Source organism: Protopterus annectens, chromosome 1.part2, assembly GCF_019279795.1.
Source record: "Protopterus annectens isolate FY-2018-M chromosome 1.part2, PAN1.0, whole genome shotgun sequence".
Classification (NCBI taxonomy): domain Eukaryota; kingdom Metazoa; phylum Chordata; order Ceratodontiformes; family Protopteridae; genus Protopterus; species Protopterus annectens.
In genome coordinates, this window is record NC_056727.1 from 1,242,908,746 (window position 1) to 1,242,927,743 (window position 18,998).

Here is an 18,998-nt window from a genome sequence, read left to right on the forward strand (position 1 = left end):
ACACTCCAAACTTTAAATTCTTCTTTAACTCTCACCTTTTCATTCATCCATCACTCCTTATCTCCTATCCTACCTATTTCATTATCATTCTCCTTAAAACACACAACTACCTCAACCACACATCACAGATCTGTTACCACACGTCAGTCATCTAATGTAGTTATTATAGAAAATGTGTTACTTTTCCGTCCTTGCATAACTATTCTTTTTTTAAAAAAATGTGTATCACTGTACGTTTTATCTACAATGTCTTGTGTTACTTATCTTTCTTTTTGTGAAACTTTTCTCCCCAGGACTCTGCTGGAAAGAGACCTTTGGCTCATTTGAATTAACCTAGTCAATGAATAATGTAAAAACAAACAAACATGTCTGATTTACATACAGTGAGGTCACTAATTTCTACGATAGTTTTCGGGTTGTCAATTGACAATGTCTGCCTTGTGGGCTTTCAAGCCCAACTTGACTCAAATTAAATCCCAAGACCTTTGTTGTTATGGCCTCCCTCTAGTGCCATGTTATGCTGACTGTGTTTATTTGACTTACAATGACCGGTAGAAGGTCTGGCTAATTTATTAGCAGTATAACATTATGATTTTACTAAGCTACAAGATTCTCGAGATAGAACTGAGGCTTTAGTGGTTGTATTTAAAACCTCTACATATTTATATGCCCACAAAGGGGGCTGATGCAGAGAGTTTAGTGTCAAGAAAGGACTACTGTATCTGATGAAGTCTGACAGACAAAAGCTCTCATTACTTTGAATAAACCAAACAACTTTTTGCTCAGAGAAGGACTGTTTAGTATTTTTACTACTTGATTTTGAGAATATATACATTGTACTATGGTTAGCTGTCTGCCTGCAAAATACCTACAGGAATACAACAGTGGATTACTTCAAAGAAAGGGTTTTTCTTTTTGTTTTTTACTTGCTGGTCTTGGGTAGAACCAGCCCCCCTACTGGATTTGGAGAGCCTAAAAGGAGACATACTCCACAACAGGTAGCCTACATTTTTTACTTTTCTCAATATACTTACACTCAAAGACATTTAAAGTATTGCTAAAAGAACTACATTTGCTGTGAGTATGTGGCAGCTCTCAAACTACCTCAAATAACCAGTATCTATCAGAGTTTTGAAATTTAACTCATGAAATGGATGGAATGTGTCTCTTTCACCTTCACCTCACTATCAATTTCCAAGAACTGGACCAGAGAAGGAGTCTCTGTGCAGCACTCCCTGTGATTCAGCTCACTAGGTGGACACAGACCAGATGCCTATTTCTCACCTGAAGAAGTGACCAGCAAACTTCCAGAAAGAAACTCTGATTCCATAGGTTGCCAAACTGAAGCTTTAAAGTTTTCTGCAGATTTTAAATGAGGAGGAAAATAGTGCAACCTTCCAAATCACTCCCACATAAATCTAATCTACTCGGGGGGGGGGGGGGTTAGATCACCTTGGGTAGGTTATATTGCCACAGGCTAACTGTATGGAGTTCACAGTTCAGCAAAACATTTTCAGAAAAAAATTACTAATTTTATCAAAACAGGACTTGGCAATTTGTTCGGCTCCCATCTAGAGGCCTTATGCTTTTATCCCTGATACATTGACTTGGGCTTGAATGCCTCATGTTATGTATACCTGGGCCAATGACCTCCACATGTTCCCGTCAGTGATACTCACCCTATGCCGGTTTTGTGAACTTAGAATGGAATTTAGTGGCAGTCTTAGAGCTCTACGACTGATTACATTAAGTAACTGTGAAAAAGTCCAAGGTAAAGCAGATAAACCAGTTTTGGTCCTCCTGAGGTATTTCACTTTAACAACTGCAAGAAAACGATCTTGTGGAATACTCAAGAAAGAACTACAGTCAGAAAGTGCATTTCTTTGCTTAGTTACAACAAAAACGGACATGAAACAGAGGGGTCAGGACTCCTACAGATGTGGATACTGGGAAATCTGCTGTGGGTTTTTGATGACTACATTAATAAATACCTAGCTCAGAAATTTTTCCACATACAATCAACCATTGCATACATTTTAGTTTATTTGCAGACAATTTGGTTTACTCTTTTATTGGAAGATTTTCATGGACAACTATTCCTTCATATTCTCTGACATTTATACATTCAAGTATCATCTTTTGTTAAAGCACTTGCCTCTAAGGACAACTTCAGATTGACTAGAAGGAGGAGCTGGGTTGGCACTATTGTCTCAGAAGAGGAGGAGGATGTGAAAAAGACTTCAAGTGGCATTTCCTGTCTGTTGTCTAACACATTCACATCCTACTGAAGATGTCATACATGTAGTCTCTCTGGTTTCAGTAAGTTTTGGCTATGAAAAAAAGTCCTCCACATCCCTCTACCACAGCCAGTCCACTGTCTACCTTATTTGTTCTATTATATTGTTTCCTTATTTTCCACACAAGGCATGTTGCCTCCTTACAAGCCTTTAATTCATTTTGACTAATTTTACATTGTAGTCTGATGCCCACTAATGCACTACTGCAGAAATCTTTTAGGCTTTTGTACAGTATTCTTGGTGAAGCTCTTCCCCTCGTCATTCTTCTGAAAGCAACCTTTGTCTTAAACCTACCTACCTACAACCAAAATGAAATAGAAATGCAAATCCATTTTTAAATCATCACCACTAATACAAGGTGAACTCTAACCAGTGGCCTTAAAAAATAGACTGTGATGGAAGATATGGACCAATGGAAAAATCACTTGTCCAGTACTAACTTGGGAAACCAACAATCTGCTATTTCCTCCTTTTTGTTTTCCACCAGAATGTCATTTTACCCCATACATTCTTGAATTAGGGATTCAGTTATTACTACAGCAATGCTATAATGAAGCCTTCCTTAGCTCTGGAGTACAAATGTAACATATACCATTTAGCGAATGCATACACTGTACTCCATGTAACAGCTTCAAAAACACACTGCACAGATATTCCTAAAAGTAGTTATAGGAACTGTCACATTGGAAGAATTCCTTCCCACAAGTACCATAACAGAAAATGATGCAGCTGGCCAGCATTTTGACAAAGTTTGCTCACTTGTTATGAAGTGTAGTTCGCCTTCCCTCAAAGCCAGAAACTGTTTAGCATTTTGGAGGTAATACTTCCAATACTGTGGCTGTCTGTGTATATGCATGTTATTCAACATTAACTCCCTCACTCCTGGATGCAGGAAATGTGTAAATGAAAGGCCTGGCTGTGGGCCACAGCAGAAACCACACTGGACATAAAATTGTGGCAGACTGTGTGGCAGTCTCTATACAAAAGGGCCTGTAGTTCAATAACTCTCCTACAAAGGTAACTACTACTACAAGGTTCCTCTAGAATAGAAACTTTAGATCTATTCACTCTGTGGGATGGAGGGATGGATGGATGGATGGATGGATGGATGGTTCATAGGTTCATAGGTTCATAGGTTCATACTAGGCTATCTGCCCGAGGGCATTTACAAGCCTAGCCCATCGTTTTGTGGCTTACGCCACCCCTTTAGTATGGGGAACTATACCCATTATTTTGCTGTGCCTCTGTCGAGCAGTGACACTGAGGTAATCCCTAGGGTATATCTGCGATCTCCCATCCATTGGTCAAGATTTCTCTTGAACAAGGCCAGCGAGGTGCTCTGCCTCACATGTACCGGGATTTTGTTCCACAGCATAGGAGTCTTTGGGTGATGAATCTATCCCTCCAGCACGTCCTATTAATAGCCGTGTCAAGGTTTAAGTCTCCGCCCTTGTGGCTCTGATGGATCTAGATTTTTGAGGTGAAGCATATTCATCAAATCTGGGTTTGACATGGCCTTGTATGTTAGGCAAAGGTCACCTCTGAGCAAGCAGTAAGCGACTGAATAGAGCTGGAGTTCTTTCAGTCGGGCAGCATAGGACAGATTTTGAGACCCTTTATCCTTTTGGTGAGGAACTTTTGTGGCCTCTCCAGCTGCTGCAAGTGTCGGGTCAGATACATTCGAATGGGGCATTGTACTCAATCATTGGTCTGATGAGTGATGAGTAAAGGGAGACTATGACCTCCCTTGATCTAGATGAGAATCCCTTCATGATAAGGTGGGCAATGTAGAAGGTCTTCCTAACTACTTTAGCTACATGGGTGTCGAATGACAGACTACTATCAACCTGGGTCCCCAGGTCCCTGATAACTTCTTCTGTGCTCAGTGGATTGCCACCTATTTGGTAGCTAGGGGTAACCTTGTTTTTCCCGAAGGGTATGACTATGCATTTTTGGCATTTAACTTTAGGCCGTGGCTCTGGCACCAGTTATCCGCTTCTGTGAGACCCTTCTGAAGGATATCTGTGTCAGATGTGTTTTCTACTATGGCCCAGTTTGCAGTCATCTGCAAACTTTGTCAGCCATAACCCTCCTGTGTTTGCTTGTACTTGGAAAAGTAGATGCCAAACAAGAGTGGGCCCAGGACTGAGCCCTGTGGGACACCACTTGTGACAGGCTTTGAGTCTGACATGGCGCCAGCAACTCTGACCCTGTGGGTTCTGTCACTCAGCCAGTTTGCAACCCATCTTGTGATGTATAGGTTGACATTTAAGCTGATGAGTTTTTCAATGATACCCGAGTGGGGTATTGTATCGAAGGCCTTAGCCAGATCGAGGTAGGCTGTATGGACTGCCTTTCCCTCATCAATGGCTTTGGTGACTGTTTCGAAAAAGTCAACCAAGTTTAAAAGGCATGATCTGCCTTTGACAAAGCCAAACTGGGCTGGATCCAAAGTCTGCAAATTCCCTATGTCTTTATTTATGAGGTCCATTATGATCCTCTCCATGGCTTTGCAGATAAGTCTTGTCAAGCTAATGGGCCGGTAATTTCCAGGGTCGGTGGAGGCACCGCCTTTGTGAAGTGGTACCACAGTTGCAGTCGCCACTCCTGGGTAATGATCCAGAGGTAAGACTATGATTAAACAGCTGTGGGTTTAATTCCTCATTGAGTTCATGGAGCACACAGCCGGGGACACCATCAGGTCCCATGGATGCTGTGTTTTTGCTTTGGAGAGAGCAGTTCTCACTTGGGCTGGAGATGTTTGGGGGCTGCAATCGCTTTGGTATAGATATCTCTCCTTTTGGGGGAGGGGAGAAGTTTGCACTGAACCTGTCAGCCAGTATGTTGGCAATGTCTGTAGGATCAGTAATCTTCACATCATTTTGAACTAGCTCTGAGCATATCTGGGAGTTTCCTCCCAGGTTTCTAAATATAGCTAAAGAAGGCCTTATGATTGTCTTTGAGTCTTTAGCTATTTTTCTCTCAAATTTGCTTTGGATGATTTTATGAGAGCTCTTAGTTTTTATTTATAGTGATCAAGGGTGTCTTACCTTTTAAGGATTTTGCTCTATCTTGTAGTAGCTTCCTCCTTTTGTTGTAAAGTTTGTTTATGGCTGGGGTCCACCAGACTGGACGCTTGCCTTTGGTACAAAGAGTCTTTGTTTTGCTTGGGATTGCCTTATCCATGCAGTCCTGCAGGTGCTGGTAGAAGGCATTTGTAAGTGATTCAGCGGCTTGAGTACTGTTTTCCACGCTTGGGGGCCTTAAAGGAGACCACACTAGTCTTTAGAAGTGTGAAGTCGGCTTTTGAGAAGTTCTTTACTGTGGTCTTTTTTATTTCAGGTGGGGTGGGATGAGGACCTCCAGCGAGATTAGTTTGTGGTCTGATCTCACCAGTGAGGGGTACACCTCCGTGTTGAACATTGTGCTCCCATGTTCGTGATGATGAGATCAAGTATGTTATCACCTCTTGTGGGGATGGTGACTAGTTGTTCCATGGCATTTGAGTTTATGAATTCCAGGAACTTTTGGGCTAGGGTGTTTGGGCTTGAGTAGTGTTCCCAGTCTATATTAGGGTAATTGAAGTCACCTAGTATGATGGTGTTTGGTGATACATTTATCCCATCTAGTGTTTTCAGGAAGGCCATGTGAGGTTCCTGAGTTTGTGAGGGTGGCCTGTAACATGCTACAATTTGCAGAGCAGTCTTGCCTATGGTTAATTGCACCTGGATGGTCTCCGATGCATCGTCGTTGCCACCAGTCTTGAGGTGTGGGTGCCCTTGATGCATATGTATACCCCCCCCCTTTCTTGGTATTGGTGGGATTTTGGGGCCGAAACGCATGATATGAGGTAAAACCTGATAGCTGGGGTGCTCTCAGGAGCCTTGAACCAGGTTTCTGTCACAGCACAGACATCGATGTTCTCCATACTGAGAAGGGCCTCGAGTGCGTGCATTTTGAGATTTAGACTTCTGGCATTGAGCAGCATTACCCTTAGTTTTTTCCTTTTTGTGTTCTAGGGTGGTAGGTTTAGAATTTGAGCCTTGCCTAAAAAGGCACTATGGGGTGGCAAGAGCCTTTGCCAATATCCGGAATCCCAGGGTGACAGGTGCAAGCCGTCCCTTGCAAGCAGCGTGGCTTGTCCAGCATGTCATCCCAGGCAGACAGACACTGGATCCCCTTTGAATGACACCAGTGTTTAAGCCAATTGTTAAAGCTGATCATCTTATCTCCGTATTGTGGCATCATTCTTGGTGAAGGTAGGATACTGCTCAAGGTCAGGGTCATACCTGCCTGGGCTACATAATCAGAGAGCTCCTCAATGTCTCTTTTCATGTAGTCCAAGGAGGTACGTCTCAGGTCGTTTACACCAGCGTGGACAATGACTGAGTCATATTTGTACCTGCTGTTGAGAGACCTGAGTGCTTGCGTTATGTGGCGGATTCTAGCGCCCGACAGGCAGCTTACTGTGACCTTCTCCTTACTCAGTCTGGTGAGCGGGACGCCAGTGTGTCTGACTATGGAGTCACCAATGACTAGTGTGTCTGGCATTGTGTTTGGCCTTAAGGGCTGTGACTGTTTGACACTCTGACTGTGAGGTCTATGTGTTGCAGGTGTTGTGTTCTGAGGTGGTGGTTGTTTGGGTGTCTGCTTTGGTGGCCTCTGCTGTTTTGGTAGATTTTTGATCAGAGCCTCCGAGTATGTCTTTGTGTGTTTATGTGTATGATTTGAGGTTGTAATGGTACTATGTGAGACTGGGTCTATAGTGTGTGTGGTAACCTTCTCCTCCTGACTGGTCTTGCCAGTCCTATGTTGGGAGAGCTCAGCCTCCAGTTTGGCCGTATAGTTGCATCTCTCGCATGTATTTGTGTTTTGTGGGAGGAGGAGAGGGTTGTCTGTGTACATGAGGCAATTGTAACATTGCCTCAATATTCCCAGGTTCACCAGCTGAGCAGGAGAGGACACTAGCAACTGATCCTCGACATGCTAGAAGGAATAGACAAAAACTTTAAAAAGATTCCGGGGACGTGGGTGACCAGAAATGGGGGTTGCCTTTTGGGGTACTATCTATGACAAGAGTGCCGTATCAAGGTAATAAGTACTGTAGGAGCAAGTGCTACGTTTAACAGATAGAGAATAGTCTACTTGGAGTCAAGTAGAGATGATCTTTTTAATTATAGGATACGCTGATTAGATCAGTAGTATAGTTCGAGGAAGGTAGTTTTAAGGGAAAATTTGAAGAGTGGACTTTAGGTAGCCCGAATAGTTTAAACCTGCTTAACCGGCGCTGCCCTAGTGTGCAACAGTGGCACCTCCGCGCTAAATCGGGCTAAATCGATGGATGGATGGATGGATGGATGGGGTCTGCTCCAAAACAATGCTAAAGTCTGAAGTTCGAAGGGTGGGATGTTCCAGAGTCTTTCAACCCAGAAAGACAGACATAAGGAGATGCTGTGGTGAACACATTGCTAGGGCTCACATTCTGATGGATGAAATAAACAGCTCTACTGCATACAGGTATGATACATGGGGACACAAAGAAAATGAGCAGTAGATCACATCCAATTAAAACTCTAGCTGATAACAAGGGACTTCCTAGTGAGTGAGAAAGAGCAAATTCTGTGTGTACACCGACTCATCCTACAAAAAGACAATGCTAAGAAACTCTCTGCTAACAAACCAAAGGTTTCATTCACTAGGGCACAGTATTAAAAAAGACACAATTACTGTAAATCTCTTTGTTAAACAAGCAGACAAATAAAGAACAATGAGAAAGACGTGAAAATGGAGTGTTGCACATATATCAAAAAATAGGTTTTATTTTTATTTATTTTAGACATTTGTTAACAGACTAAGCTCATCAGGTACAACTGTCTCCTTTTCAGGGGTGTCCTGGGAGCACTGTCTGATTAAGTGATTTTCTCAGAGTTACACAGCAGGCAAAAAACTGGAAAGACTCAAACCCTGTACCTCAGGTACAGAAAACAGCAAATTAACAACTCAAAGCCTTAATTACCTGCGCTACCTGCCAGATGTAACAGTATGGGATTACAGAATTAGTCATAACTTTATAGCTTACAACATGTTTTGCTGTTTCAAATGATCATGTGAATACTCACAGCTGCCTTGTCAGATGCACTGACCATGACTATCATTCCACAAATGTAGAATGCGATGTCTGGGATTAAAACACAAACAGAAATTATTACGAACCCACCTGTGGCAGATATCCAATATCAACCTCCATGTTGCTGCTTTCACTGGCTCCATACAGCCACTCCATGTCAACATTGAGAGACCTGAAGAAAAAAAAAATCCGTTTTCTTTTTAATATTCAACAGAAAATAATGTTAGTTTTCAAACTGATAGTTTATGTACACAGACAATCTGGTGTAAAACCCTGGCTCCTATAAACTAAGAAGTTGACATTAGTTCTCATCATGTACAATACAGCTAATTAATGAAGATGAAGGTATTTTAGCAGATCTGACTGTTGTTTGCATCACCCAGAGAAATTATTATAGGTACACTAACTTCAAGAGTATTAGAAAATATCAACTTGACTCAACTAATTAACTACATTTTGTTCATACTAAATGGCTTTCAGTCCCTGTTCTCCTGACAAAATCTGACATCAAAAATCTAAAACAAAGTGCACGTAGGATGAAGTGCCTTCCACAGAATAAAAATGTTCCACAGATAAAAACCAAGGAAGGCAACAAACAGAGCAAGATCCAGAATAAAGCTTTAATAAACTTAGTAATTTTAAAGTCTGATGAAGCTTCGAACTTGACATGAAAGCGCTTACTACGTTTATTACAGCTTTATTCTGGATCTTGCCGTGTTTGTTGGCTTCCTTGGTTTTTATCTTTGGATAATCTGACATCAGTTAACAGTCCTCTGTTATAAACAAAACTGCCTCCTAGATTTGCCACCTAGACATTCTAAGAAATGTCTAGCGGAGTGAATGAATAAACTGTTGTGCATTCTGTCCTGGGCATCTACAAGGAGAAGATTACAACAAGCCTCCAGACTCGTGCAACATCTTGGATCAAAAAACAGCCCGTCACCCGATTTTCACGAATCACCTTGGGAATAGTGCTACTGTTTTACTTCTGTTGAGAGAAGGCGCAAAGGGACATTGATTATTATCTCAGTGTAGCTGCATTGAGACCACCACTAGCATTTATTTTGTTTATTTATCTGTCTTTGTTTACCAGGAAAGTCCGACTGGGTAATACCCATTTTCAGCAGAGGCCTGGGGAGAAAAACTCCATTTGCTTATTGCAGTACACCAAGTTCCAGTTAAAGATACAGCAGTTACATTTCTATTTACATTTATACACAAATGGTAGTTGCATTTATACATTCTAAGATTTTACATAGATGGAAGTTACTAAAGAGAAAGTCCATCTGCAACTTAGTGGATTGTACTGGCAGCCGTTAAGTATAAAAATTGTTTTGTCATTTCAGTGAGAGGTTGACTGTATTCTGCTTAAGGAGATTACTTGGAGAGAACTGTACAGTAGACGCAAAGTCTTAACTTTGAGATGAGCATGTGCAGGACCAGGAATGGTTAAGATGTTACTTAAGCAGTGGTTTAAAACTACTGAGTTTGTCAAAGAGTTTTATTTGTGTGGGGATACTACTCCAGAGTTTAGCAACATACTGGGAGTAAACCGAGTCTCCTGCAATATTATTTTCCTCACTTGTCTAGAGGAAAGTAGTTTTTTATTCAGGCATGTCCAAGGGTCAGCTCCCAGTGTTCTCTCCTGTCTATCTGATGAATCTGGGTATCTTGGGGCAATGTAGCAATTGTCTCATGTACACAGACAACCCACTCCTCCTACCACCCAACACCACAACCAATGAGAGATGCACTTATCTAGCCAAACTGGAGGTAAAGCTCTCTCCAACCAAGACTGAACTTGACAGTCAAGAAGAGAAGGTAAACACTTACACCACACCACACTCATCACATAGTACCACTAAACCTACACCACCAAAATCCACACATAGAAATATAAAAACATTCACAGAGGCTCTCAATAATAATCTGTTCAAGCAACAGAGACCACCAAAGCAAAAACACAAGCAACCTAAACTAAAGGTGGATGCATGTCCATATTCATTAAGGATTTCACACCTCCAGGCTAGTTGCTCAGCATAATGGATCCGAGATTATCCAAGTGCAACTAACTCTGGGCAAGACCACAATCCAAATTGTAACTTGCTACAGATCCCCCACCATGTCCCAGGATTCCCATTCCTCATTTCTTGATACACTGGAAAATATTAGGGTACAACCCAACACCCTAATAATGGGCAATTTTAACTACCCCACCATTAACTGGGAAAACTACTCATGTACCAACTCTTTTGCTCAACGTTTTCTGGAATTCATAAATTCCAACACCTTGGATCAACTTATCCACATCCCCACCAGGGGCAGCAATATCCTAGACCTGGTCATTACCAACATGGGCGACTGGTGTTCCACACCAGAGGTCAATTCCTCGTTGGTCATATCCGACCACAAGCTAATCAGACTAGATATCCACATCCTGCCCCCACCCCCCATTAGGGAAACCACTGTAAAAAAATTCTCCAAAGCCAACTTCACACTTCTTAAGACAGAAGTGGCAAACTTCACAACACCCATGCAGACGGACAATAGAGGTACGACTGCTGAATCCTACACAAATGCACTTTATAAGCACTTACACAAGTGAATGGATTGTGCTATCCCTAACAGAACCAAGATGCTATCCTCCAAAAAAAGGAAGCCAATCTGGTGGTTCCCTGCCATAAACAAACTCTACAACAGAAGAAAGAAACTGTTGCAAAAAAAGAGTAAAATCCCATGACTGGAAGAACTCCCTGGTCAGCCTCAGTAAGAAGCTGAGATCCCTCATAAAATCCTCCACAGCTAGTTATGAAAATAAAATCGCCACTAATTCTAAAGATAACCACAAAGCATTCTATAGCTATGTCAAGAATCTCAATGGCAACACTGAGATCTGCTCTGAGTTACAGCACAATGGCACTAAATATACAAGACCAAATGACGTTGCCAACATCCTGGCAGATAGGTTCAGTGCTAACTTTACCCTCCCCCCCCTCCTAAAGGGCCCATCCCTACACCGGAGGAATGCAAAGTTCCTGCAATCACGGCTGCACAGGTAAAAAACACACTCTCCAAAGCCAAAAACACAGCATCCATGGGACCTGACAATATCCCAGGCTGTGTTCTACATGAACAACAGAATGAACTGGCACACCACCTAAGCACCATGTTCAATCATAGCCTCACCTCAGGCTTTGTGCCCACTGAATGGTACACAGCGACAGTTATCCCACTCCAAAAAGGGAGAGCCACCACAGACCCTGGGAACTATCGCCCCATTAGCCTAACCAGCCTGGTCTGCAAGGTCATGGAATGTATCATCATGGAACTTATAAACAAAGACACTGGTAATCTCCAAACTCTGGACCCCACCCAGTTCGGGTTTGTAAAAGGCAGCTCATGTCCCCTAAACCTTATTGACTTCTTTGAAGCAGTCACCAAAGCCGTAGACAAGGCTAAGGTGGTTCACACAGCCTATCTAGATCTTGCCAAGGCTTTTGACACCATCCCCCAATCTGGAATTACAGATAAACTCACTAAACTAGGTATAAATCCCTATGTCACAAGATGGGTTGCCAAATGGCTCACTGACAGAACCCACACTGTAAAAGTAACATACTCCAAATCTGACTTCAGACCAGTAACAAGTGGAGTACCACAGGGTTCAGTCCTGGGACCTCCCCTGTTTGGTATCCACTTCTCTGAAGTACAGGCTAACACAGAAGGTCTTTGGCTAACAAAGTTCGCAGATGACTGCAAACTAGGAGCCATAGTTGAGTCCCCAAATGATGTGGACATCCTACAGGACGGCCTCGCTGAGACAGATGCCTGGTATCAGAGCCATGGCCTGAAGCTCAATGTCAAAAAGTGGATTGTCATCCCCTTTGGTAAAAACTCTGTACCCATGAACTACCACATAGGCGGCAGTCTACATAACGCAGAATGTGTGATAACAGACCTGGGGACCCAGGTGGACAGTAGTCTCTCCTTTGATAATCACATCACCACAGGAGTCAGGAAATCCTTCTATGTAGCACACCTCATCACAAAAGGGTTCTCATCTAGAAGAAAAAGAGATCACCATTCCCCTCTACTCGACACTCATTAGACCCATTATAGAGTACAACGCCCCTTTTGGAATGAATCTTACAAGACATCTGCAGCAGCTGGAAAGGCCACAGACGTACCTCACAAAGAGGATTGCTGGCCTCAAACAGATGCCCTACACTGACCGTCGCAAAAAACTCCAGCTTTACTCCGTAGCATATTGCCTACTCCGAGGTGATCTCTGCCTAACATATAAAGCTATGTCAAACCCAGAGCTGTTGGACATGCTAAACTTAAAGAAATCCCATTCCCTCCGAGCTACACTCTAGGGACCTAAACCTTGTCACCACAATAAACAGGACATGCTGGAAGGATACATTCCTGTCCCAGAGACTTCCCATACTCTGGAACAAGCTACCCATCTATGTCAAGCAAAGTTCCTCATTAGCACTCTTCAAGAAAAATCTTCATAAGTGGATGGGAAACAGGAAATACATCCCAGGGATCACTTCTGTGGCTCTGCTCAACAGGGGCACAAGAAAATAACTTTCTTGGGTGAGTTAAGCCAGGGAACCTTGTTGGCTAGGTTTACTTAGGCCCTTGGGCCGATAGCCTAGTACCTACCTATGAACCTAATCTGTAAGCAATATGAATTTGTTACTACAGCAGAGGTCCCTTGCTGGACACTAGAGCAGTAATAAGTTATGTAGTGCAGGGCATTTTTCTAGATCATAATTGAGTCTGTGTGCTGTAGTTCGTTGTGAGTATATTAGGTAGTTGTGTAGTTCAAGCCAGTTTAATTGCTTTAAGCTATGACAATGGTGGGCCTTATGAGGGAGATTGGTGGCAAATTTAGCTAAATGCTTTAAGCTATGACAATGGTGGGCCTTATGAGGGAGATTGGTGGCAAATTTAGCTACTTTATTTTAGCAGAAGATGAGTTTCTTTCTCTGAGTATTACTTATGTTTTTTTAGGATATAAGCGGCATACAAAAGAGTTGACAATAAGAAGGTGGTGGCTAAAGTTTTTCTTGCGGTATCTGTAAGGAATCCATTGATTCTATAAAGAAAGCCTAGTTTCTGGTGAGTAGATTTAATGGTGTGTAGTATATGCTGGTCATATTTGACACTATCTATTATAATGCCTAGAAATTTACTGTGAGTTACAATTGCAATGACAGTATTTGCTGGCTTTATGGTAAAAATGCTTTTGATTTTGGCAACTCTTTGAGGAAAAAGTATTAACTTAGTTTTCTTGGGGCTGAGTAAGAGGTTTGATTCTTTGAGTCAGGTTTATACAGAGGTGAAAGATTTCTGTGTAATGTCTTGCAGCTTATTTATTGTTGAAGCCTCACATATTAATGTTGAGTTGTCTGCATACTGAACTAAACTAGCATGGTGAGTGGAGGGGTGGAGGTCATTACTAACTATATTAAATAAGAGAGGACCCAGGATAGAGCCCTGAGCGACAATTGTAGTAACTAGTTGAAAGGATTAGTAGGTTTGCTGCCTTCCAGATAGGTTACTAAGAAACCACAACAAGGAATACTGTGAAAGTCCTGTTGAGGAGAGTCAAACAAGCAGTTGCTGGTGCGAGACAGTATCAAATGCCTTTGAAAAGTCTAAGAACATGGTGGACACAAGCAGAACATTGCTTCCATGTTGGTTTATTATATTGGTAAAATGTAGTAGAGTAGTACTGGTGCAGTGCTGGGGCCTAAAGCCATGTTATGTTTCTGAGAGGAGGTTAGGTACTGCATCAGCTGCAAATGGATGCATTTCTCTAATATTTCAGGGGGGGGGTGGGACAAAATCGCTATCAGTCTGTAGTTACTAAACTCATACTCTAGAACAAGCTACCCATCTATGTCAAGCAAAGTTCCTCATTAGCACTCTTCAAGAAAAATCTTGATAAGTGGTTGACAAACAGAAAATGTACCCCAGGGATCACTTCTGTGGCTCTGGTCGACAGGGGCACAAGAAAATAACTTTCTTGGGTGGGGTAAGCCAGGGAAAGTACAGTTGTGTACTCTTACCATAAATGTAGATGTTCGAATGTGTTCGCTGCTGCAGTCATCACTGTAGGGTTCTTCCTGCCAGCAGCAGCCCCCGATCGGCCAGAATCCCAAAGTCTGGATCGGGCGCCAGCTGACGCCATTTTCCCAGTTTTTCTTGCCCCAGATGTCAGGTGCCCAGAAAGAAAAGGCTAAAAAGGAAACCATGCCCAAAACCTCAGCAGCCAAAATACCTCATAACAGACAATACTCAAGGAAAAAACAAAAGAGGGGATAGGAGAGAGGGTAACCCGGACTGCAACAGTGAACACACTCGAACACCTACATTTATAGTAAGAGTACACAACTGTACTATGTCCTTCGTGGTTCACTGTTGCAGTCATCACTGTAGGGTTGAGTCTCAAAGCTAAGAAAGGGTGGCTGGAGGAGAAACAGAGGGAGCGGTCACAAAACCTTGCAAAACCGCAGAAGCAAAACCTGCCCTGGATTTAGAATAGAGAGGGAGGTTGTAATGCTTAGAAAAAGTATGTATAGAACTCCAAGTAGCAGCTTCCAAAATATCCTTGGTAGGAACCCTACAAGGAAAAGCTGCTGAAGTAGCAGTAGCCCAGGTAGAATGAGTCCTGACATTAACAGGAACCGGATTGCCATAAGAGTAACAGAACTTGATGCAATGGGCAATCCACTTAGAAATAGTTTGCTTAGTGATTGCTTTCCCCTGAACAGTAGGAGCATAAGCGACAAACAACTGATCAGATTTCCAGAATATCTTGGTCCTGTCCAGGTATAGACAAAGCTGTCTGTGCACGTCTAGAGAGTGCAAAAGACTTTCTTCCTCACTTTGAGGATGAGAATAAAAGGTAGGCAAATGAATAGACTGATTCAAGGCCACTGCTGAAACCACCTTGGGCATAAATGTGGGATTAGTCCCTAGAGATACCCTGTCCTGATGAAAAATAAGGAAGGGTTCCACAGCCATGAGTGCTCGCAATTCTGAAATTCTTCTAGCAGAGGTAATAGCTAAAAGAAAATCAGTTTTCCAAGACAAAAATTTTAAATCCGTGGAAGCTGCAGGTTCAAAAGGAGACAAAGTTAATTTCTCCAAAACATAGTTAAGATCCCAAGTGGGAACAGGAGCCCTTATAAGGGGCCGAAAATTCTTAGCCCCTCTAAGAAATTGTTTAAGTAATGGATAAGAAAAAATTGGAGGATCCGTATCATAATGTGCAGAAATAGCAGAAGCATGAAGCTTAACAGACAAAAAAGATAGGCCCGTATGTAACAACTCTATCAGATACTGTAAAATCAGAGGAATGTTCGGAACAGAAGAATCACCACCCTGGACTTGACTCCAGGAGCAAAATCTTTTCCATTTTCCCGCATAAGATTTTCTAGTGCTGGGCCGTCTAGCTTCAAGGATTACATCCAATACCTGTTTGGAAAGGGCAGAGGTGTTTACAGACCCTGGATCTGCCAGGCAGCTAGATGCAGAGTCTCGACATGACTGTGCAGTATCCGACCATCCCGTAGAGACAGTAGATGAGGGATTTGAGGCAGACTCCAGGGAGGCTCCTGAACCAAGTTCATCAGAGTGGAATACCAGAATTGCCGAGGCCAATTGGGAGCCAGTAGAATCATGTGCGGTCTGTCCTGTTTTATCTTCAGACGTACCCGAGGTAGAAGAGGAAAGGGAGGAAAAGCATATACTGAGAGGTGTTTCCAACTGAATGAGAGGGCATCCACTTTCCATGCTAGTTTGTGGTAGGTCCTTGTGCAGAATGTTGGAAGTTGATAATTCTGAGGGGATGCAAAGAGATCTATGTCCAGACATCTTCAAGCCTTTATAATCATCCTGAATATCCGAACATCCAACATCCATTCGTGTGGATCTGAAATGCGTCTGCTCAATGCGTCTGCCAGAGTGTTGTCTTTCCCTGGCAGGAATTGCACCTGTAAGTCGACACTGCAGGTCAGAGCAGTGTACCAGAGATTCATGGCTAATCTGCACAGGGGTAAGAGTGAGAGCCCCCCTACTTGTTGATATACCACATCACTGTAGTGTTGTCTGTCCGTATCAACAATTGTCCTGGTAGAAGAAGGTCCCTGAAGGCTATCAGGGCATTCTGTACAGCTAGCATCTCCTTCAAATTTATGTGCAGGTTCGTTTGCTCCTTCGTCCAAACACCCTGAAGACATCTCCTGTGCATGTGGGCTCCCCATGCATAATCTGAAGCATCCATTGTCAGAACTTGGTTGGTCGGCGGAGGACAAAAAGGCTTCCCCTTGTTCTGTAGACAGGCTTCAGCCCACCACAGAAACTCTCGCTGGAGACAAGGTAAAATCGTGACCACTGTTTCCAAACTGTGGTAATGCTGAGACCAGACACTCTTGAGGTACCACTGCAGTTTCCTCATATGCAGCCTTGCATATGGTATTAGCAGAATGCAGGAGGCCATGTAACCCAAAGCCTGCAGAATTTTTCTTGCAGTCATCTGTTTCATTGAAGCCAGGTGTCAGAAAAAAGAAGCCAGTTACACTTTTCTGTCTGGTGTAAAGGAAGCCATCTGGGTTGAAGCACTCAGAAGAGCACCCAGGAAAGTAATCAGTTGTGTGGGTACCAGGTTTGATTTCTTTAGATTCACTGTGAAACCGAGGCACCGAAAAAGATGCTGCACAAAGGCTAGATGCCAAAGTAGAGTGTCTTTGTCGTCTGCTTGAAGAAGACAGTCGTCCAGATAAGGGTAAATTTGAATCCCCTTCTGTCTGCAAAAAGCCATTACTGGTGCCAGGCACTTCGTAAAGACCCTGGGCGCAGTAGATAAGCCAAAGGGCAGCACAGAGAACTGGTAATGTTTCGAGCCCGCTTTGAAACGCAGATACCTTCTGCACTCTTGCCTTATAGGAATATGCAGGTAAGCGTCTTTTAAGTCCAAAGTCACCATCCAAGCGTTCTTGTCCAACATAGGCAGCAGCTGCTGCAGAGTGAGCATCTTGAATTTTGGTATATCTAGGAAGGTGTTTAGTACAGAGAGGTCCAGGATTGGTCTCCACGAATTTTCCTTCCTGGGAACCAGGAAAAGTTTGGAATAAAAACCTTGCCCTATTTCTAAATTTGGCACCAATTCTATGGCCCTCAAAGCCAGGAGGGACTGAACCTGCTGTTGTGCCTCTGCCCACTGATGATTTGTCAGGTCTGGCCAACTGTTCAGTTTTGGCAAAGTGTGGAAATGAAATCTGTAACCTCTTGAGACTATGTCCAGAACCCGTTTGTCCCAGGTTATGTGGTTCCAATTTTGATAAAAAATAGAAATCCTTCCCCCCAACGGAGCTTCCAGGAGAGGAGCCCCTGGAACCAGAAAGCGAGAGTCATAAAGACTGTTTTCGGTAGGGTTGAGACTTATCTTCACCACCCTTGGGAGAGGGGGCACTCCACTGCCTATTCCTAAAATGGGACTGTGACTGTCCCCTACCTTTGGAATGCCTGAATCTGTCTCTCTGAGACCTGTCCGAGCCCGGAAAGGACCAAGGTTTAGTTGGCCAGTGTCTGCTAAATCTAGGAGGTTGCACCTGTAGAACATCCTTAACCGTCTGCATAGATTTGGCTTTGTCTTCCATTTTCTTCAATACCTCTTCAGCTTTGGACCCAAACAGAACATCATGCTGCAAAGGGGCATCCAAAAGTTTGGCTTTAATCTGGTCCGGCAAGCTTTGATCCCTTAACCAAGCTTGTCTTCTAATAACAGCGCCAGTTGTTGCAGCCCTACAAGAAGCTTCCAAAGAATCAAAACCACAATGCAGGGTATGTTTACCCACTTGTTCAATAGCATGCAATAAATCCTGTAACTCCTGATTATCCACACCAATAGACACAGATGACATCTTTTGTTAAAATACAGACAAAAGGTATTGCTGATACTTCAGCATATGAAATTGACAGTTCAAAGCCCTAATAGACAATGTAGCAGAAGTATAAACCTTTTTACTCCATCTCTCCAAAGCCTTGGACTCTCGGTCAAAGGGAATTAGATTTTTAGCAGAGGCCACTTTAACACCCTTAGGACCCTGAGAAATTGTTTCTGGATCAGGCGAAAGATTTTTAAAAAGAAATTTATGAGAATCTGGAACCCTATAATACCTATCCGGTTTGGCCGGAGTAGGGGGAAAAGAATCAGGAGAGAGAGAAGCTTCCAAAAAAAACATCATCAACAATGTCCAATACAGGGGGAATAGCCAGAGGCTTATGCTGTGGGAGAAGAAGAAAATCCCCACGCCTTTTCTTGGATTCAGAGAATTCCTGCCCTTCCCAGTGAAAATGCACCCTCATATCATGCAAAGTTTCACCAAAAGAATAATCCTGAGGAGGAGAGGCGGAAGGAAAGGAATCTTCAGCATCATAATCCTCATAAAGAGGAAAAGAATAATCCTGCTCAAGGGAAGAAGCAGAAGAAACAGAAATTTGGTCTGAAGAATCATAATCGGACTGTAATCTAGGCTTCTTGTCAGGAGGGGGAT

The 18,998-nt window shown here is 42.9% G+C and overlaps 1 protein-coding gene across 1 annotated transcript in view; it reads right to left on the reverse strand.

Annotated features, from left to right (window-relative positions):
* SELENON (selenoprotein N) overlaps positions 1-18,998 on the reverse strand; it is an 805,209-nt gene that overhangs the window by 444,898 nt on the left and 341,313 nt on the right. Inside the window, exon 7 of the mRNA XM_044060119.1 lies at positions 8,515-8,596. Coding sequence (XP_043916054.1) covers positions 8,515-8,596 — 82 coding nt within the window. The remainder of the gene's footprint in view (positions 1-8,514; positions 8,597-18,998) is intronic.